The 23,899-nt window shown below is 35.9% G+C and overlaps 2 protein-coding genes across 3 annotated transcripts in view; both read right to left on the bottom strand.

Annotated features, from left to right (window-relative positions):
• Positions 1-14,187, bottom strand: part of afap1 (actin filament associated protein 1) — a 95,023-nt gene extending 80,836 nt beyond the window's left edge. For both annotated transcript variants that reach the window (XM_021472534.3, XM_073918469.1), the window contains exon 1: positions 14,069-14,187. In XM_021472534.3, the coding sequence (XP_021328209.2) occupies positions 14,069-14,090 (22 nt within the window). In that variant the 5' untranslated portion in view covers positions 14,091-14,187. The remainder of the gene's footprint in view (positions 1-14,068) is intronic.
• A 264-nt stretch (positions 14,188-14,451) lies between these two features.
• The window catches only part of ablim2 (actin binding LIM protein family, member 2), a 120,550-nt gene continuing 111,102 nt past the window's right edge, over positions 14,452-23,899 (bottom strand). The window contains exon 21 of the mRNA XM_073918442.1: positions 14,452-22,562. Coding sequence (XP_073774543.1) covers positions 22,449-22,562 — 114 coding nt within the window. The 3' untranslated portion in view covers positions 14,452-22,448. The remainder of the gene's footprint in view (positions 22,563-23,899) is intronic.

Raw genomic sequence — 23,899 nt, 5'->3', positions numbered from 1 at the left:
TTTAACTAACATCACTATAAAGCAACATGCCCATAAGCACATCCACTTACTTCAGAAAAGCCTGAATCCACTGTGGCAAAAGCATGTGAAAACAAGTCTTGGCTAAAATCCAAACTAAGCATTTTACCCAAATACCCAAAGGGCAGATTGCCTTCATCATCACCCTAAAAATCATACGCCCCTACTAAAAATAAATTGGAATCAATGGAAAGTGGGTTATAATAACACAAATGGGTGGAAAAGCATAAAAAGAAAAAAGGTGTGCAAGTTTGTTTGTGCGCACACACACACACAGAGTCTGGGTGTTGAAATATATGCACTCCCTTTGAGGATTAAAACCCAAAGACTGACTCATTTTACTCCCTTTCTGACCGGCTACAGGAAATGGCAATAATCTATTAGTCACTGTCACTTTCCCCATGGACTATAGAATAGCTGCTATAAAGTGCTTCTACTGTTTCCATCACTTTGTTATTGGGCTTTCATACAGTATACAGTGAATGTGAGAGAGTGCTCTTAATTCCTGCCTCTATTTATCTGGCAGATCAGAATGAATGCAAGGAAATAGGTAACGACAGGCACAAAATAGGCACGAAAAGGCATGCTGAGTGTCAGAGAGGAAGAGAAATGATGAAAGAGCTGCCTTAAGGCCTAAATGCCACAAATGCACCTGCAGGATAAATAACCCCTAAAGCACAGATGGTGCTTGTTTTAGAACAGAAAGAATTTGTTGCAGAAAGACCCAAAGAAGTTTGTGTAGGTCAGTTTTTTTTTTCTCTTAATAATAGAAGAGATACAGATACAAGCTGCTTACTGTACCACAGGAATTTAAGGCCGTTTTCTTTTAGCATTTTCTTTTCATAGGATTCATTAGAACTTTTTATGTAGCTTTTATTTTTAGATACTTATTTTTAATTGTGCGATAGTTATTGTCTACATTAACATTGCAATTGTTGTTTCAAAAATTTGCGAGACATTATCAAGTATTGTAACTCATTAACTTTGACAACAAACATCAACAGACATATGATCAGGGTCTAATAGCATTGTTTGCATGATAAAGCCTAACCCTATAGTTCAAGTTATGAAACATTCCAGTATTGTGGTAATATCACTGAAGGATTGCAAATTTTCGAAGTGCAGATGATGGAAAAATCCCCCAAAACACCACGATATAACTTTCCCAAACTGGACATTCTCTATTAAAGTTTTAGTTATGAATATTTCTTTATTCATTCATTAATTTTCTTTTCGGCATAGTCCCTTTATTAATCAGGTGTCGCCACAGTGGAATGAACCGCCAATTTTATCCAGCAAATGTTTTACGCAGCGGATGCCCTTCCAGCCACAACCCAACACTGGGAACACCCATACACTCCTGCATTCACACACATACACTATGGCCAATTTAGCTTATTCAATTCACCTACATATCACACATGTCTTAAGACTTGTGGAGGAAACCAGAGCACCCAGAGGAAACCCACGCGAACACAGGGAGAACGTGCAAACTCCACACAGAAATGCCAACTGACCCAGCTGGGGCTCAAACCAGTGACCTTCTTGCTCTGAGGCGATCGTGCTGCCCACTGCACCACTGTGAAGCCCTAATATTTCTTTATATAGATTTCTATTGAGCTTAATTTCTTTTAGCTTTAGCTTCAGTAATTTAAGTACGTTTCAAGAGTTCGCACCTGGATAATGCTAGATGATGTTAGCAGGTTTGGCATGCTGTCCTGGGAGAGAGCCCTGAGCTCAGAGATGGATGAGCCCAAGGCTCCCGCCTGGTCAATGAGCATGTAAAGGGGTACAAGATCAGTTAGTTCTCGAGAGTTTCCCAATTCCCCAATTCCTTAATTAACAATGACAGCTCTTTAGGAATAGACCGCCAACCACAACCAATACCGAATAGACCGCTCGGTATTAAAGAGCATGTGACTGTTACTATTGTTTAATTAACTTATATCACAAGTCTTTGAGCAGTTGGAGGAAACCGATGTACCCAGGGGAAACCCACGCGAACATGGGGAGAACATGTAAACTCTCCACAGAAATGCTGATTGGCCCAGCTAGGACTTAAACCAGTAACCTTCTTGCTGTGAGGTAGCAATGCCACTGAGTCACCATGTCACCCGATCCTGGATTAAACTAGAGAAGAGGAGGGGGGTCTTCCAAAACGAAGATAGGAGTAAAGTTAGGCAGGATATTTATGGTGAGTTTGGAATGATCTGATTGGCTAGCTAATGATTACTGGTCGAGGATCAGCTGCGATCAATCATATCACGTGCTCTTCTCGAAATTAGTTCACAAATTGTCTGGCAACCTTTCTCAGATTTTTTCAACAAAATGTATGTATTTTATTTTATTTCATATTCATTTCATTAATAAAGTCCTTTTAGATTAGAGCTAGTATGCAGTAAATCAAGCCCTACTTACTACTAACCCCATAAAGATCTATATTGATATTATTCTTCAACACGAGTGGGTGCAGTTATTGGAATTTTTTGGTCTCAAATACTTACACTGATTTTCAGATGTTAAAAAATGCTTGTTATGCTGCTTGACATTAATGATATTTTTTATTTTATTATTCTTGTTTTGTGTATAGATATAAACAGAGTTCGCAAAGCAAAGTAGTTTGACCATTTATAGTCATTATTCCTAGTCATTTCTCTCATAGGCAACTGAACCAAACTTTCTAAAACAATCGCAAAAACGAACGCACCTCCACACTGCAGAATAAGGTCAATAGGTCACTCTTTATTTCCATAAGAGCATGTCTGTGCATTCTTGTGTCATCATTGTACCCTCATTTATCCTTTCATTAGAGATACCCTCCCACTGGGACAGTTTTATAACAGTAGAGCTGTGAGACCATGCTTTATCAACAAGGAAATTCTCCTACACACATGCCTGGAGATTTTCTTTTCTATTACAGGTGAATTTCTGAGGAAATTGTAAGGCACAATGAGTTAAAGCTGCATGACTCTGGATAAATCAATAAATTCTGGATGAATTCTTACAAAAAATAATTTGACAATAACTTGACATTTTTGAGTTATTCGCGTATTCTTATCATATCACAAGTTATTTACATTATGTGATTTTTTTTATAAGTTGTTTACATTTTAAGCCTTTTATTTTAAAAAACAAAAAACGGTTTTATCTACAAAGTCAAATTCTAGCTTGGCTCTATAAGGTTCTTTCTGTGAGCCAATCAGCATTTTGAATGCACGCACAGGGACCAATCAGGATCAGCTTTCTTTGTAATTCTACCAGACTGCTCCATTGTTAAAAAAAAAAATAAAAAAAAAGCAATATATTAAATGTGAAATATTTTCATTAGTGTTTATTTAGTCATTGAAACATTTTCAGTGTTTGTTAAACTTTGTTAAACAACTCATTTGCTCATTGTCTGTTTTCTTTTAAAGACTTTAAATTTGATATTAAGCCTTGAAGGGCAAATAATAAATTCAATTCAATTCATCTTACTTACAACAATAGATATTACCATATTAATTGCATAATTACATAAAATTAACATCTTCACTGGACATCATATTCATCCTTAAACATTAAACAAATGATATAGAAAGCAAAAATGTACCTTACTTAAACATGAACATATTGTTTACAACACCATTTTTTTAAGTTAAATTAATAAGCAGACTGATTGTATTTCTTGAAAAGTAAAGATTTAATTAATGATCTCCCAGAACCTTATAATCCCAAGCAGAAAATGACTTTTTAGAATTAGAAGGTGCTACGGTATCTGCGTTTGCCTGTTTTTTTACCCCAATTTGCAAATTTAAGATAATTTTCATAATTTACATTCAGATTACATTTAGGGTCTCTATCATGTTCATGTATGAAAGAGAACTGTTACACTCATATTATTTACTGTATGGAATGCAAAACTTTTGAAGCTTAGTATCTTAAAATCATTTAGAACGCAGACAGAACCTTATAATTCCAAGACGACAAATTGTTGCAGTCTATTTAAAAATATCTCATCAATTTGAATGGTTTGACGACTTAGACTTCACTTGTTGGGATGAATAAGTGTTTTTGAATGAATCTGAAACAGTATAATATAATCTTTATAATTAGAGATGTCCCAGGTTTTTCTGCCCTCAAGTCCTAGTCATTTGATTTTTAGTATCTACTGATACCGAAACCCGATCCAATACTTCTATAATACTTAAAAAAAGAATTAAGAAGGAGTAAATATTTACAGGATTGTCCTTATTTTTTATTTAATTCACCTTATTTTTATAAAATAAATAACATCAATTCTTCACTTTTGGACTTTAGTGCAACAGTAAATATAAACAAATCCAATTTAAAAACAAACAGCACCTTAACTTAAAATACCCAGCAGGCAATTGCAAGTTTACATATCTCACAATTTGCTATGGCAATGCTGTTGTCATTGTTGTCAACTTTATAATATCTCCAGAGTAGGTATGGGCCGGTAAAAGAATCTTATGACCTAACTTTGGATAAAAAAATCTTGGTTTCACTTTATCACGGTATTGTGATTACCGCTCTAAAACATATTGTTTTAAAATGTCTGGATAAAAAAACAAAAACTTTTTTTCCCCTTTGAAAACAATATAATTTATTTTCTGAAAGATTTATACTATTTTGGATCAGTAAACATGTCAGGCTAAATAATTCAAATGAATAGTTGACTTTTGCTGTCTTCGTTAGTTTCAAAAACACAGATTTCTTTACAATTTAAAACAGCATCTTTGCATATTTTTTCTTCTGAAGATACAGAAAAAAAATGTAAATAAAAAATCTTACTTACCTTAGGAAAGGTATTACAGAAAATGTTGCCGATTTTAAAACTTCGACTCTTCCAAACCACGGTATCCCTTGAAAACGCTTATCATTGTCATGATTACCAGCGATAATTTCCCATAAGATCGCTGGTTTGCACCTACAAATACCATGGACTACAAATCCGCCATTTCTGGACTACATATTCATCCATGAACTCCGGTCACACTCACACATGCTTCCTCATCTAGACCAGTGGTTCCCAACCTTTTTCTCTGGGGCCCCCCCCCATGAACAAATACAAACATTGGAGCCCCCCCACCATATAAATACACACGCACGCACACACATATGTGCCGTATATATATATATATATATATATATATATATATATATATATATATATATATTTACTGTATGTGTGTGTTTATGTGTATTTAGATAGGCTTTGTCTTATCTTTTCTTGGCTTTTCTTCGCCTCTGAATAATCATTGCATTAACGTTTCTCTGCCATTTTTGTTTTGATTTTGCCTTTACGAGAAGTTGGACAAGCACATTGCGCAAGTGAGCAAAATGTAAAAAATAATTTAAAGTTATTTATTTTTATTGTTTTTACTATTATGTTGGAATTTTAAGCATGTGTGTTGATTTTTTTTTTGGTACTTAAAAATACATATATAATAGTAGGGCTGATTTTGTGAAAAATCATAATCACAATTACTTTGGTCATAATTGTAATCACAATTATTCAAATGATTATCAGTTAAAGTCAAAATTATTAGCGCTGCTGAGAATTTTTTTTTTATAAATATTTCCCAAATTATGTTTAACAGAACAAGGAATTTAACAGTATTTTCTCTAATATATATTTTTTTCTTCTAGGCTTATTTGTTTTATTTTAGCTAGAATAAAAGCAGGTTTAAATATTTTGAAACCTATTTTAAGGTCAATATTATTAGCCCCCTTAAGCAATATATATTTTTGATTGTCTGCAGAAGAAACTACTGTTATACTATGACTTGCCAAATTACCCTAATTAAGCCTTTGAATTGCACTTTAATTTGAATGGTTGTATTTTGAAAAAATATCTAGTAAAATATTATGTGCTGTCATCATAGCAAAGATAAAAGAAATCAGTAATTAGACATGAGATATCAAAACTATTATGTTCAGAAATAAGTTTAAAAAAAACTTCTTTCCATTAAACAGAAATTGGGCAGGAAAAGGGTTGCTAATATTCAGGAGGGCAAATAATTCTGACTTCAAGTGTATACATACAGTTATTTTCCACCCTGCAAAGGAAAGAGAAATAAATACAATAGAATAAAAATATAAAACAAACTGTGCTTTAAGCATCTTCACTGTAAGAAAAACACTTTGGCTACAAAAATCCTTCAGTCAAGAACAGAGAAACATTTTCTACTTGTTTGATTAATCATAAAAACAGGCGGCAGCAGGAATATTTTGCGCTTTCTCTTTAATGGTTTCTCTTTCACGTCTTTTAAACCTCAACTCGTTTGTTTATTACACAAATGAGGGTTAATATAAATAATCACTAAACACCGCGTTTTGACACCTATTTGACCATTAAAGCGCTCACGTTAAGATGACTTTAGATGTCTGCGCTCCTCTGCTCGTCTCAGTGTGCGAATGCTGACCGGCCGCATGCTTCTGACTGCGTGTGCGTGTAGCACACACACACATAGGCACGCGGTCTTTCGCAACACGTGTACAACTGGAAAGGGGGCGGTATATGATGCATATAATCGTTTGATTAATGCTTTTTTATAATTGTTTGAAATCGAAATCGCATTTTGGATTAATTGTACAGCCCTATATAATAGTGGAGCATTTTTATGCCTTTTATACCTCAACACTTATCCTCTCCCGCGCCCCCCTTGTGGACCCCAGGTTGGGAACCACTGATCTAGACTGATTACATTCACACCACCTGAGGATTGTCAGAGACTGATTAACACACACTATTTAAGCCACACATTCACCCCTTCAGTTGGCCGAGTCTTGTTGTCTGTCATTAGTAACACTACAACGCGTTTTCCTAGTCTTGTTATCTTGTGTACTGACCGTCAGCCTTGTTAGCCTCTTTGTCTTTGCCTGCCGCCTGCCTTTCTGACCTCTAGCCTGTATTCGACTGTGATTCTGGACTGTCTCCAAATACCTGTTTGCACCTGTTTTGACCATCGCTTGCCTGACTTTGAATAAACCTGCATGTGGATCCAGAACTCCCCGACGTTACAATCGTCTCTTCCCAACTCCAGACCGCACACATACTTGCGCTTTCCACTTCAAGCTGCTTCCTTGTTCTACTTTGCCGTGAACGGATAGACATCCCTATTTATAATATAATATAATCTTTATTTAAAGCTTTAAGTGGATTAACAATTATACACCAAAGCCATATCACAAACAGGACAATATTGAAATCATACTTTAAGGGTCAGTTGTTTATTCATTATGTCATATAGCTACACTGACATACAGTACATACATAGCCAAATCGTTGTCATTTAGGCATAAAACTCAATCAAAAATTTTGCAATCTGAAAACAAATAATACTAAACATGAGTTTATTATTAAAAATCTCAGCTTCTAAAACTGCAAACAAATGCAGCATACTGTGCATTAAATATTCATGCTAACATTTCTAGCATCTGTTAGCTATAAAACAAGCCGTTACAGAAAGCCTGTTACCTTGGCTGCGACAACATACCCTAAACACAAAACACTTAACCAGAGTTTCCAGCCGGCGAATAACACCAACCACATCAGTCTAATCAGAGCCCTCTCCGTCTGTGAAGTGGTTTTGGAGTGCTAACAACCACCACCACCACTTTCATCTTCAGCAGCTTTTGCTACAATTTCCACACCTTTCTCACTCAATTGCTTTCTCCTTCTCTCACTTTCTATTAAATAATGTTTATGAGCGGAAACAAATAATGACAGAGACGGAAATGACAGTAATCCTCTACTTTCTTAAAATGATTCACAGAATATTTAATGATGAAAGAAACAGACAACTGAGTATAACTAAAGAATGTGACGCATCAGCTTTCTTAGACAGTGACTCAGAGTTCAGCTTGGTTTACAGTACAGACACCAGTCTATACACATACACACACACACACACACACACACACACATTCTCAAATAAGTAATTTGAAGAAGCTTTTTAGAGAACACAAGCACTCCTCAGTGTGTTAAGTTTGACACAAAGACGAGCAAAGCTACATCTTCCCTCTGGCTATGTCTTGATGTAAAACCCTAATGGGAGAGCATATCCAGAGATGAAGAAGACTCAAAGGCATGCAACAGCACTTTATTTGTGTTTTACTTTAAGGATCTGTCACTCTAGTCCGGTCATGTTACAGAGCCGCGGGGGAATACATGACTGGCAGGCTCTGGAGAGACAGCTGTTTCTGTAAATACAGTGTTACTTCTGAACTTGCGCACATATTTATTGCTAATAATTAAACAGAACCAAGCTGTCATGGACTATTTAGTACCTATAAACTCATAAATTGTCTTAATCATTGTTGTTATACCTTATACTTTTGTTGAAAACATCATTCATTTTTTAGGCTTTTTGTGTCAGCATAATTCTAATTGTGAAATGTCTGAGCCTAAACATTTATTTACATTTTAACCTTTTATTAACAGCCAGTGGTCTTTAAGAGAGCTTGACACTAGCATTTCTGGTCCATATATATATATATATGTGTGTGTGTGTGTGTGTGTGTGTGTGTGTGTGTGTGTGTGTGTGTGTGTGTGTGTGTGTGTGTGTGTGTGTATAAGTACTTAATAAATAAATACTTTGTTTTACAGACAAAAACAGGGCCATATGCTTATGAGAAACATGATCACTAACAACTCTTCACACAAGCAGAGATGCACACTAAAATCAAAGTCCATTCAAGGCAACATGGCAAGTCATTTCACTTGGCAGCCATCTTGAAACACCTTAAATTTGACAACAACTGTCTCTTTAGTTTTATTTCTAATCGTTTGAATCCACAAAATCTGCAGAAAATCACATCTGGTCCGAGCTCCACCCTAGGAGAATCCTCAGCCTGTGGTGATTGATGATTGGATTCCGTACAAGACGGGGCTTCATTCGCTATACTGACGGATACACTTTCCCCATTCAAATTTATAGAGTTTCAGAAGAGTTCAAATACAAAAAGTACATGTAAGTGCCATCTGAAATTTTCTTCTAACATGAGCATTTTTCTGAAACTACTATACTTGTGTCCATTAATTTCACATTAAAGGCAATGAAAATAACATATTAACTGACATAAAAGAGAAATTACTCAACTTAAACATGGTAGCCTCAGAGGGCTTTTAGAGGTTTCATCTGAACTCTTTAAGTGACGTGTCTTGTGTATTTTATAGTCTTTGCTAATATAGGTGGCATCACGGTTGCGCATTGGGTTGTACAATCACCTCACAGCAAGAAAGTAGCTATTTTGAGCCCCGGCTGGGTCAGTTGGCATTTCTATGTGGAGTTTGCATGTTCTCCCCATGTTTGTGTGGGTTTCCTCTGGGTGCTCTTGTTTCCCCCACAAGTCCAAAGACATGCACTGTAGGTGAATCGGGTAAGCTAAATTGTCCTATTGTATGCGTGTGAATGAGTGTGTATGGATGTTTCACAGTGATGGGTTGCAGCTGGAAGGGCATTCGCTACGTAAAACATATGCTGGATAAGTTGGCGGTTCATTCCGCTGTGATGACCCCAGATTAATAAAGGGACTAAGCTGAAAAGAAAATTAATCAAAATAAAATATAGCAATACTGTGTTGTGGGTTTCCAAGTTTATATTCCAACTCACAGACTTTTCCCCAATCCCAGTATCATCTCTCCAAACAAAAATGACAAAAAACAGTCTGGAGAACAGTTCATACAAACTCCACTATTCCTCATGCATGAATACTCATAACTCTATGAATACTCATAACTCTTTCCTGAAAAGTGGCATTGATGCAATGCGTGCAGAGAGAATCTAAATATTATTTCCACTTGGCTTTATCAGAAATAATAGAAATGGCACAACATTCATGACAGACTCATGCGCTCTTCTGTGTTTGACTTTGAAGTTTTTATAAAATTCTAAAAATCCTATGTACAACCATAAGGTAATCAATGATATCCTGTATTTTTCTGTACTTTCTTTACCTAGTAAAATGGGTAACAAGCAGATAATTGTACTATGGTTTGGGACCAAAAACAACCATGACCATAAACACAATCCAGCAGGGGGAGGAAAACAGAGATCATTTAAACACTGGTTCACTGTCACCCACAGTGAATATTATGGCGTTTTAATTCTCCATTCTTCAATCGTGCAAAGCTGCTTAGACACAATCTACATTCTAAAAGTGCTAAAGAAAAAAAAATTACTTGACCACACACGAACCTCACTTGCTGAATAGATACGTATCATCGCAATGAATCAGCAAACCAGGGTTTATCATAATGTATGATATGTTATAATATACAATAAAAAAATAGCATTTGTTTTCTAAAGCCTCTCAAAATTAGTCATGGGTTATATTGGAGAAATATATTGTGAAATGCCTGAAACTGAGTTGGAAGAATGTATTTTATGAGAACTATCCAAAATACAAAAATTGCCTTGATTCTTGTTCAGAGTGATGAAATAATAAAGCAACAGCAGAAAAAAAAATGCCACAATAAGGATGAGTGTAATCCTGGAGCATTTAGTATGGTGGTATCCTTTGACCAGTGGGAAGTGAGAGTTTATTTGCATGTAACAAATTTTGGATTGTTTATAAATATTGTAATGCCTCCTGAAACTTACAGTAACCGAACCCATATGAAATCATTTTTTTGAAACAAAGCAAACCGTTTACATGTCTTACTCTGAAAACGTTCTTAAATTACATTTATCAACCATGACTTTGATACTTGTTAGTTGGTTGTATGTGGTATCAGTGGGAGGGACAACTTCATACTTGAAAGCATGTAATTGGGAAAAATTCTGTGCAGGATAAATTATTATTATTTCAGAGAAAAGAGAAAAACAATCTGTTTTATGTGTGTTTAATTTATTTAAAAGTTTAGGATATTTGCCTTTTATGGCATGCAGAAGAAGAAATCTTTCCAGGAACAAAACTGAAAAATTCTCAGAAACCATTCCAAAGTGACTTATACAATACAATACAATTAACATCACAGTTATACATTCACATTTTGAATGGTGCTGAATTCGACAGGCTCGTAAGTTTTTAATTTTTTTTGCAGTGAAAATAAATGGCTGTGTTCACTATTACATTACAAATAAGGTGGAGAGATGGCTTCAAAGTAAATACACATGAACTATAAACCACAAAACTCACTATGATCTCATGTGGTCTTTAATACAGAGTCAGTGCTCTTTATGTGCCCTCAAGGGGGCTTTCGGTTCACATAAACATGGCCTGGAAGAGTTTATAAAAAGGTTTAATAAGACACAGATAGACAGCTTTCCTAACAGTCCAAAGACATGCAGTATAAGTGAATTGGATGAACTAAATTGGCTGTAGTGTGTATGTGATTGAGAGAGGGTGTGGATGCTTTCCAGTACTGGGTTGCACCTAATGGGGCATTCACTGCATAACATATGCCAGAGTAGTTGGTAGTTTGTTCAGCTATGGAGATAGAAAATAGAAATAGATAGACATAGATAGATAATAAAAAACAACTGGTATACAGTATGTAGTGCTTACTACTTCAAATGCATGTGTTTGAATCCCAACCAAACATTTTCCATAAATTCAATAACATTATTGTTGTATAAACTGTAAGCTAAATCCTATGCATACATGTAATAATGAATGTTGAATTTCATTATCTCTATGGGGTTGAATTTACCTCAACTTCAAAAATCTACATCTTCAAGCTTTTTTTATATATGAATACAATTTCCCATCAGAGTCAGAGGTCAGGAGGTGGTATGGAATTAAGCAAAATAGAAAGAATCAGCAGCTGTTTACAGCTGTATTGGACAGACTCTTACACAAAGACAGTTAAACTACATGCTGCACCCCGAGCCAGACTAATATAAACCCACTGGAGACTCTGTTCGTCTGTGAAAACTATCCTAAGGCACAGATCGCTAGACTAGAACCACAAGAGAGGGAAAACAGTCTGGACGGAAACCCATGCTACTATAAAAACAGGAACTGTACTGTACAATATCACTATTTTTTTTGTATCACTCAAAGTAGAGATTAGAAAATAAAGAATATTCACTAAATGACCCACTGATTTATTTTTTCTGTTGCAAATTAAGCAAGACCAGTCAACCATCTTCAGTCTAAACCAGAGGCCTTTCTCTTTCTAGCACCGATGCTGCAACACTGAAAATCCAGATGTGCACTAGTGATGATGTCACTGCATAAGCAATAAGACGTCGAACCACATGTACAAACCACTCATCAAGCTATCAGTGAAAATATCAAACTCCCACCTACTGAAGCCATGCAACACTCATATACCGGCATTTAGCCCTTGAATGACCTCACTTGTGTGGCTACAGAATTGCTGAAATGAAGTGTAAATGAACAAGCTTATACATGCTACTATAATAAGAGTGCAAACCACAAGCATTTTCACCTTAAATGGAATAAAAATCACCCTTCTGAAAAACAAATCTGTTTGTTGTTTATTCTCTGCCAGATCGATATGAAATTGCCAGTAACATCAGGATTTACTCCAGAATAGAAGGAAATATTATTTTTAAAGGGGGGGATTCAATGGGGAAAAGGTATTTTGTTTATGCTCTGATTAGGAAGCAGAACTTCCTGATTTCAGGCTCCAGTTTCTATGATACAAACTGTGAAGAAAGTTCAGCCAAATGTAGATTAACAGGTCAAATAAGGCTCCATCACCCATTTTACCGGATGCTCCATAACTAACATCCCTCACTGCATTCGGTCACACCCATTTAAACTCCACACTGGCTATTGATCAAACATGCTGAGCTTTGTTCACATGCTTATCTTTGTTTTTCCAAATGATCGTATTTCTAGTGGAGGAGTCCAAGAATCACGTTTGACCAAACCCAACCAGTTTCAGTTGATCCTTCCTTATTTTCTTTACCTGGTTTGAGTGTTTTGAGTCAGTCTGGACAATGTTATGTGAGGCAGCAAGCTGCTTTGATGGCTTTTTATGTTTTGCTCTGTTTCCCCTCGTACCATCTCAGAGCCAAAATCAGTAAAGCTAACAATGTACAGGAAGACGATTCTTGCTGCTTCATTGTCATTTATTCCCAGAGGAAAACTGAAGATGGAGGAGACCTTTAAATGGGGCTGAACTAATCGTATAAATAGACTTTTCAAACAAACATCCTCTCTGAACTTGCAAAACACCTGAGAACAACAAGATGTTTTTTTTACACAGCACTTGTTTTAAATCCCTTGTAAAAGTGTTTTACACCTATGTAACAGATACAGGGTTAGAAACACTTTTACAATCCCTAAGTATGGCCCTTAAGTTAAGCTGGCATTTACAATGACCAATGGTTTTCTATTTCAAGTGTGAAGAGCACTACAATTGCTTAAGAATAGGGCTAATAAGCTAAAGTTAAACTTAAATATAAGGCATAATGATGCAAAGCATTTCTGTCAAAGACAATCTCATATTAACCCCACACACAAAGAAAACATTATCTAGCATCCATTTACCGGTGGTTTAGGTGTCATCCTTCCGCATAGTATGGAATTAATTGGATTTGCTCTTCATAATTTAGCTTCTCAGCCCCTCCCCCTCTCTGCATAATCTGTGACAGGGCTCCAGACGCCAGCTGATCCCTGCAGGCTCGTGCTTTTCAACAAGAGCCCCCACGAGCCAAGCACATTCATCAGGACCCCTCGTGCTTCTTTGTGCTGCTCAGCCTCAGCTCCACAATAAGAAAGGAGCTGAAGGCAGCTCCACAAAATCACTAATGTAAATACAGGACGGCAACTTCAAAGCTGTTTTATGTTATTACTGCATTTTGTGAAATATATAGATTAAAATAAATAAACAATATAAAGCAATTTTATCACACTTATATTATGCAAGGGAGAATTAAAATGCTAAAGTTATGTTTGTTATCCACGAAGAGCTTTTTCATTCTGAATGACCGTACTGAGCTTGTCCTTATGAAACCCCAATGTTGTGTTGAAATCGACAAATTAGGAAACATTTCAGGAATGGCCAAAGCTCTTTCACAACGCATTAAAGACTACTGTCTGGCAAAATTTCTATGCAAAATCTTACCTTCTTCGTTGCTTTCCGTCATGTCTTTTATGGCAAAATGACGGAACTGTCCTGCATCCGCGTGTACTTGATAACGGCCACCTCTGTTGTTCTTGTTCCTCTGGCCTGTGAGCTACTTCAGATTCACATCCAGCATTCGCTCAGGGGACCGCTCGCGCTGTCAAATCTGCACCAGATTGGCAACCGTGTGGGCCAATCAATCAGCGCGCTGAAAAAACATCCAACCAATAGCAGAGTCTGGAGGCGGTAACATTTACACACTGCTCTGTAAAAAAAATATGATGCCCAAGTTATATTTATATATTTATAAGCTGATATTTATAAGTTATATATTTCTATCTATCAAGTCAGAAACTTTTCTTACAGAAAAAAAACACTTGTCAGTTGAAATAGCTGTATTTATTGAGATGAATATCATTATTTCTTGCAAAGCAACTCAAAGATATGGTGAATAAAATGGGTGCATTTACATTTCCCAAACTCTTTACATTGCACAGTCAGAATAACATCACAATCACAGTTAAACTGTACTCTGTAGTTAGCTTGCATACAAACAAACAAACAAAAAAACCTGCAGCACACACATGGAAAAACCCATTATGTCCTGTGAGCTCATCTTAACACAAATATAACTTCAGAATGAGGTCTCTCGAACTTTCTATGTATAAAACAAAACATTTGTTTGAAAGCAGTCATAACAGGCACAAGCTCTCTTCATGTGTAACAGTAGCAAAAGTAGGAAAGCAGCTCTCAAAACTGTGGGTCAGAGTTCTCTTGGGTCACAGACAGTCCTACATCTGCTTTCATCCAGACAAAGAGACTTCACACATACACAATAGCAAACCATATTTTAAGAGAACACATAAATGGAACCGGGGCAAATGCAGACATGGCCTCCTTGCTAGAACAGTGATTTGTAAAAAACAATAATAATGAAGATGATTTAGCACACACTGATCTGAACTCACCTAGTCTCCACTGCTGATCTGTCAGCTAACACCACACGCGTGCCTGTTTCTACAGCTGTTTAAATAAGAGCAGCGCATTCATCCTCCACAGCTCTTCTGGGAAGACTCTCACCTACACACTCAGACCGAAACACATTCATGTGTTTGAGATGAGCCTTACTGTGTATTTTTCCCCAGAACAACAGATTTTGGCAAAACCAGCGATGGCTAAAATGTAGCCTACTGCATGACAAATGTTACATTATATATGACCCTGAAGAAATAGATCTGGATATGCACACATTTATAGTTGGTTAGAAATGTTATACTTTCACAATCAACAAGAAAGCAAGAGTTTCCCTGCTGAGAAAAAAATTTAAAAAATCCAAAGATGCCTTGATATTGTTCAAGACAGGCACATGTTGCACATGGGTTTTCATAAGACAGAACTATGTAATGGGGCTTCAAACAGTTTCAAACTTCTGAAATGTAAAACATTTTTAAGTTCAACCAACTTAATTTTATTTTTTATTACCAACTTAATTATTAAACTTAATTATTATTATTTCAACTTGTCAAGCTGACTTTTAAAAACATCAAGTTAAAATTTAATATAAAAAATTAAGTCAAAGCCTGATTGACTTACTCAAATTGAAGAAAAAAACATATGCTGTCATGACTTTTTTTGTACAGTATGTGATAAATTTGTATGACTAAAAGGACGAAACACTTGTTTTTCTTCATTCTTCCAAATAATTAAGGAACTTAAAGCTACAACTGATGAATTGTGATGTGGATGACTTGAATCAGTGGAACATTAAAGATTTTAGCTGATGCTTTGGAGATTGATTTGCTATTTTTGTTGTTGTTGTTGTTGTTGTTGTTGTTTGCACTGGCTATTTGTTTGCTTTAAAAGACATCAGCCATGTGTAATAATCTGGTTTTGCCTTTATATGTTTGTTGACTCTTAAAGTGATATTGACTCAGCCTCTTGAATGGACTCGATTGAATGGGTGTTATCAATGGTTATCTGCTAATAGATATGGGCCAGTAGGGGGTCTTCTGCACCTACTAGTAGGCTCAGAAGGCTATCATCCATCCACATGGTTAATCAGCTATACCAGGTCCGTAGCTGGGGGGTGGGGGATCAGGGGGTTTGGGTGGTTTGAAAGACCCACCCTCCTTCTGACAAAGTCCAGAATTTGGTGCCTTTATAAGCTCATTTGACCCATTTTTTGACAACATGCCATCCCAATTGTGAAAATAACCAATAGAAGGCTTTAAAAAGAATAACCAATAAAATAACTAATAAAAGACGGCTTTTTTTATTATTTAAATGGACAAATTCTGACTGAGGAAATGAGCTGCATATAGGCTACAGTTTTTCATGTAAATAAATTTTAACAGCTGCCCAATTTTTTGTTGTTTGTTTTTTTATGATGGATGATGATAAATTAGCATTTATAAATAAGTATTCTTTCATATTTCTAAAATCCTAATCTCACTATGTTGTATATAAAACTGTAAATAAACTTGTAAATAAACATACATTTTTGTAAACAAAAAAGTTGTATAATAAGCACTTTCACATAAATGTAGGAAGTATTTTTTTTTTGCATCAAAAAGTGTGGTAAAGATAACATTCGACAAGCTAATCCAGCCCAAATTAGTGCTTAAAAGATCACTAAAATGCAGTATTTGAACCTTAAATTACTGTAAAAAAGCTCCACTTTATGCCTAATAGAGAAGACTCCAGATCTATTTTTAGATTTCTGTGATGGTTGGGTTTAGGGTTGGAGTAGGGGTAGATGTTAAAAAAATACAAAATAATGAGAAATTTAATAAACAATATAAATAATTATCATTATTATTTCAAGGCGGTATTTAATCTATAGCTAATTAACCATGTGAATGGATAACACCATGCGCCTACTGATAACACCAATTCAATCGAGTGATAACATTCGAATCCGCTGGTTGACTTGCATTTTGAATCACAAAGGAGCATGGCTTCATCGAAAAATCTGCTATTCTACTGTAGAAAAAGTCATCTACATCTGGCCTGAGGGTGACTACATTAACAATACATATTCTGGGGAAACCATCCTTTTAAGAATGTGTCCGAGGAAACAAAACAATAACTTTCAGATCTCAAATCAAAAACACAGCATCATTACAATCTAATATTCATTATTATGCCTTCACATGATGGTTCTGTTTGTAGTGCATGCCTACAAAGTGACATGATCAGTGTAACAGACATTTATATATATATTAATATAATGCACACACATTTATCAACAATCAAAAAACAAAAGAAAACCGTCATAAAATGAAGCGCCACTGAACCGCATGCTTCATTAGATGTTGTGTTGTATTAGTTTAGCTAATTGCTACAGATACTGTTAACTTTGGCATGGCTTCATGCTAAAGTCCGTTTTTTGCAAATGGAAATAATCTGGCAGACATCTGTATGAAAAGAAAAGGCATATAAAAATAAGAGTTTACTCTGTCGTGAGTACTTTCATTTGTGCAGATTAAAACAATACAGACAGATGCCATGTCTGGCTGATGCGTTTATGATTGTGCGTATTGTGCACAATATATATGGAAAGAGTATGTGATGTTCAGATATCAATTTCAAAGTCTAAATGTCTTACTGAATAACTGTGATATGATAAATCTCTGAGGATGAATTGCACATTTACCTGAAGAAGCAAAGAAATACATAATTTAACACAAAAACAATGCATTGTTCCAGCTGTTCACACTCACTATCATTCAACAACGATTAACAAGGAACATATCAACTAACACTGTATCCTAACCAGGCGCAATATGACATATTCAAAAACTGAAGCATGATGTGACACAAATCACAGCCAATGAGAAGACACTGCATATTTAAAGGGAACTTCAGCTCATTTGTGATCTTGCACAGAGACTATATGGAATAAATGTAATGTTGTAATTAAGGTTCAGTTTCTTGTATAGACCAATTGTTTACTTCATAATACCTCAATGTATCAACAGAAACACTTTATTTTAAGAGGTTTTCAAAAGACTGTCATGAAACCTTTATAAAAATGACATAGGACATTGTCATGAATGTGAATGAGGTTTTATGCATGCTTGTGATACTGTTATGTTGCTCAGTTATGCCATTTTAAATGCAAAGATCACATTGTTTGTTATGACAACTTGACATAAATAAAACACAAGTCTTGGTCTTTGTCATGACAACTTGACAATCCCAAGACAACATATCTGGTCATAAGCATTATTGTCTTGAGGCCATTATAATTGTGTCATAGACATTTTTATGATGACAATTTTCAGTATTTGTCATTAAAATGTTTCATTAAAAGTGTCAAATATTTTCTTAACAGTGTCATTAATATTTAATGACATTCTAATGACAAATTCAGCTCGTACCAGTGTACTTGAGGTAAAAAAAAAAAAAAAAAGAATGACGCTGTAATAAAATTCATGACACATTTATAATGGCTTGATGACAATCATGTTTATGCAAGATTTATGACAAGTTTTGTTGTCTTGGTAATAAGTTGTCATGCCAAAGACAAAAACACGTGATTTGATTCCGTCTTTTTGTCATAACCCAGCAGGCACACAACATCATAAGATATTGATATTAGTTTAGATTTAGGTCATGATGGCAAGTGACAAAATTCAATGTCTAGCCAATGTCCAAGGACAACGTAATTTGACATCCAATAATGCTATCAAAGAATGTTGATATTTGATTGATTTTAGGTTGTGTTGGAAAGTGACCAAAATCCAATGTCTGATAGACATCATAATGGTAACGTCCACACATCAAGGTGTAACATGATTAGACTTTGATATTTGGTTGATTTTAGGTTGATTTGCTGTTAAACGTTGGACATTGATGTCGGCCTAAATATGGGTTCTGGCATCAACCCGATTTTCATTTCCAAACAAAATCCAACGTTACCATGACGTTGGGTACAACGTCAATATGACGTCATGTTGACGTCCTGTGTCTGCAGGGAACACACATTGCCATCATTGCATTTAAAATGTCATAGCAGAGCGAATGACACTTAATGATATTTGTTATAAGCATGGGCGTAGATTTAGCATGGACAAAAGTGACGTGTCCAGTCCAATATCCACCGACTACTGAAATGTCCCCACTTATAATTAATTCACTTTAAAAAAATCACGCTGTCAGTATTAACCTAGACATGGTTAAATCACATTCTATACTCGAGTTGTACCGCCCCCAAAACAAATGATCACTGTGATTGGCTGAGCCTTTCCCTGCTGTCATGTGAGAGGCTGTGGCTGCATTTAGTGCCGAAACTGAGCAGGGGAATTTTTTGAATGAAGAGCAACACTTTATTTTTATGTTAAGCGTCCCTTTAATGATGTTTCAAGGAACCAGTGAGATTTCACAGTGGGCAGGGCAAAACAGTGAGATGTCATGAAACTAGAAACCAATCGATCAAACAAGAGTTCTGTTGCTCTTTGTTTGTCACTATTGAGGCTGGAAAGGACATTTAAAAAAAGTTTGTCGTTTTATTGCGCCACGTCTGGTTAGGTCACATGTAAGGTGCTTTGTTGACTTCTTGCTCTGAACGAGTCTTTGGCCTGGTCATGCTAAAGCCATGAACGACAAAGCTTCCATAAAGCTGATAATACATGATAGATTTTACAGTCCAAGCAGTGGCTGAGTATCATGTTTAGGAGGTATAAAGAGGAACAGGCAGGTTAAAAGAGCGAGAGAAACACACTGAGCAAACAATAAAGCAGTTAGGATCCAGAAGTAAAAACTCATTCATTTTTTCTATAGGGAAAACCTTTAAAGGCAGACCTGCTGTGAGCTCCAGTGTTGTTAACCAATTGTATATGCTTTTTCTGACGATCTGTCCAGCATTTCCCATAATGCTTTACAGAAATTGTACCAATCGGACAGTTAAAGCGAGCAAAGAGCTACCAGAGATCATCCAATCCATGAACCACCTCAAATAACAAATCAGTTTACACACTCTAGATCAGGGGTGCCCAAACGGTCCTGGAGGGCCGGTGACCAGCAGGTTTTAGCTTCAACCCCAATTATATACTCCTGAACCAGCTAATCAAACTCCATGCATACTAGAAGTATCCAGGCAGGTGTGTTGAGGCAAGTTGGAGCTAAAATCTACAAGACACTGGCCCTCCAGGACCAAGTTTGAGAACCCCTGATCCAGATAATTAAATATTGGTATGGATATAACTAACAACTTTAAATAAAAGTTTTTATATTCCTCTGTTGTTTTACATATAATTGTGTCATTTGCAATGCTTCATGAGATTACATTCTTTTCCTAAGTACATCTATAGATACTGTCACACTGAGAGGCTGTTTTGCGAAAATGGGCAGGATAAAACAAGATGATGCGGCACTGCTAAAAAAGCGATTCCTCCACGTTTTAAACTTCTGTACAGAGAGGTCATGTTCTGTTCTTCTATTAGTCTCACAAATTCATGTGACTTGAATTAGCAAATTAAGTGGCAGTCACTCAAGTCTTTGATTAAGAAAAATGCATTTGGACAATGCTACGAAAATGGGCGTGGTAAAACAAGATGATACGACTACGCTAATACCAGCAATTCCTCCATGTTTTATATATTCTGTAGAGAGGTCAAGTTTTGAACTTTTGTGGGTCTCATGCAATCACATGATAGTAATTTGCAGGTCAGAGTTCACCAAACTTGAACTTTTCAACGCAAGGACATGTTAAATTTCTGGCATGAACTTGCATTTTTAATTTGGCGAAGTTGCAAGTGTGTGAATAGATACGCCTTTAGAGTTCACTAAACTTGAATTTTGCTAAGAAGCGAAATCCAAAATATCATTGCACAGGCTCACGTATCTGATCTGAAGGGAAGCCAATAGAACAAATAGTTCATTGAGACCATGGTTTTTCAGCTCTTTTGTGTTTGTGTGTTTTCAGGTTATAGTGCCACCGCCTGGCCAAATGCAATTGTTTACTGTGACCACAAATGGAGTTTTCACAAGCATATTTAGACTTTAGTAAAGGTACAGTTTATAATTCTGTTCAAGAGTTAAAATTATTTTAGCAATAGTGGCTTAAACATTTTAGCGCCCCCTATCAACAGTAAGTTAAAAAAAATAATGATTTTTAACTTTTAATTTTAAGACTCCAGAAAATGTTTCTGCACTAGTTTGGTTTTCACCGGACGAAAAACCTAGAACTAAATTGCATTCAATAGTTCACACTTAGTTGATTGAGCTTATGAGATTCTCGAGCCCTGGGCTCCCTCCATTTGCAGGGCGAGAGGGGAGTTTAAGCTCAGGTAGATCTCGATGAACTCTCCCTGTCTTATTTCTGACTAATGACAAATACAGTATGTCTAAGGAGTGAAGTACACTTGCTAAGAGCTTGGCTATGGTATAATTTGGTATGTTCAATTTACTTAGGTTGCGTGTTTTTGGACTCAGCATCTTCAAGATGAAGATACTGAGAAAAGAAAACCCTGGCTATTTATAGTGAGTTAGGAATCATTTGATTGGTAAATCAATCGTGAACTGATGCAGGACCAGCTGTGAACAATCAAAATACCTGAAAATTTTGCATACCAGTAATTAACTTGACGTTGGGGTATAAATATACAACCAACAACTTTAAATGAAGAGTTTTATATTTCCACTGATTTCAACTGTGTCATCTGCAATGCTTCATGAGATTGTAGTTCTTTGTAAACTTTTTCTTTTGATGGATTTTTTCTCTTATGTTTCAAATCAAACTTTTGATTTTTCACATAGCATTTAATTATTGATAATGACATTTTTTTAATCCCTATCGGAAAATTGAATGGTAAAAATACTTCTGGAACCAGATCTGCTGATGTGGTAGGGAGGCAGAATAATGCACTCTATATGAGTAGACAAGGACAAGGACATTGGACGACAATCATAGCAAAAGACAAGGGGAGTGGGAACATTGGATGTTATTACACAGCATAAAGATTTACAAGTAGAGCTGCTTGGCCATGTTTTATCAACTGTATAAAATGTAAAGAAAGAGGCTTATATCAATATTGAGTGCTTTTTCCACAAAGAGAGAATACAACGCAGTAATCACAAAGACAGCCGAGGGAGCGAAATCGAACACAATCAAAGAGAGTCGTGGAGAATTGAGTTCCGACTCCAGTTTCGGATTAACATTCAGACCATGTGATGTGGCGTTCACACATGAAGCTTGGTGGCGAACAGCGTTGTGAAAGCACTTCCTCTTCCTCAGCGTGAGATGGGATGGCAGTAGCTATGCAGCAGAACGGAGGTGCATATATATTTCTCTCACACTCATCCCTCAGTGCGCACAGGACGGATGAGAAGAGGTTTTCTCTTTATCTTTGCTTTCCTTCGAGCGATTCAGCGTGGTTTAAAACAGGCGGGCTTTCTTCTTCAGTTCATTTTTTTTCCACAAGGCCAAACGGTCAAACTGTTCAATGGTCATCCTAAACACATTGTAGAAGTCCTCTGGTGACAGGTGCCTCTGAAATGATAGGATTATTAAAAAACTATTATTATTTTTAATCTGTCAAGTAAGTGGTGGTTCATTCTGCTATGGTAACCTCTGATAAATCAGGGACTAAGCAAAAGGAAAATGAATGAATGAAATCTGTCAAGTAAGTGCATTAATCAATAACATTACATGGAAATTAATTAATTAAATCTTAACAATCTGTTGTCATTTCTGATTTTTAGGATTTGGATTTAAAATGTAAACATTACAAAGCTTGCTAGATTCAAATAATGTAGAGTAAAACACTGTGAAACATCAATATCTGTACCTTGTCCTTTAATACAAAAAGCTTTTAAGAGGTGATATGAAGTAATATAAATAATGTATGGTTATAAATTATATGTATCTTTAAAAAATAGCTTACATCAGCAAATAAAACACAAGATAAACTTACTGGGCAAAAAGGGGATGCCTCTCATATCTTAAAAGCTGTCATTCATTCATTCATTCATTCATTCATTCATTCTCACCATAATCTCTTTTTCGTCTCTTGTTTATCCTTATTATCCTTGTTTATACTTATTATCTATTTTGTTTATCCATGTGGTATAAAGAACGGAATCTTAACTTCGTCTTTCGTGAAGCGCAGTTGCCATATAATGTAAAGGTAAATCCGACTCATTCAAAGTAGCGTCACTGTGCAAAAAAAGTTAAGAATACATGCTACAATTCTGACTGTACAGTGTGTTTTCTTTTTCTTATAATGCAGAGTTTTGAGGTAAGGGCCGTTTTCAGTGACAGTCGGACCAGCTCATCCAATTTATCAAACTCCATCTTTTAAAAACAAATTCAGAAACAGAACAAAAAATAAAAGCCGGGGGGAGGGGGGTGGGGGGAGTTCACGGCCCGTTATGTGTTTTTTGTGAAATAAATGAACAATAATAAAGAAAACTGAGTTATATTTAAACACATTTCCCATTGTCCCATATGGTAATGCATGCATCTCCAAAACAAATACGACTTCTGACCAGTTTTTTGTTGGTCAATGGTGCGATCTATTTCAGTTGCTTCAAAATAGAAACATGCCAGCAATGCACCTTAACACACCTCATTTTCAGATCAGCACACGCATAAGTTCACAAAGTGGTGCAAAAAGATTTGCAATTTAAACAACAGGGTGCAAAACATGAAAATGAAACCTGCCATATGAAAATAAAAATAAATACAGAAGTCAGGCCATACACGCCTGGCACCATATTGCACTGGGTGTATGATAAGGCCCTTAGTGTGACTATCAAACTGAAGGCTGTCGTTTAATTTAAGCATTAACTACAAATAATAAATGTTTCAAAATTCAATAAAAACTT

Source organism: Danio rerio, chromosome 12, assembly GCF_049306965.1.
Source record: "Danio rerio strain Tuebingen ecotype United States chromosome 12, GRCz12tu, whole genome shotgun sequence".
NCBI classification, from domain to species: domain Eukaryota; kingdom Metazoa; phylum Chordata; class Actinopteri; order Cypriniformes; family Danionidae; genus Danio; species Danio rerio.
The sequence above is the reverse complement of the archived record's forward strand: the minus strand, read 5'-3'. Positions and strand labels throughout refer to the sequence as shown.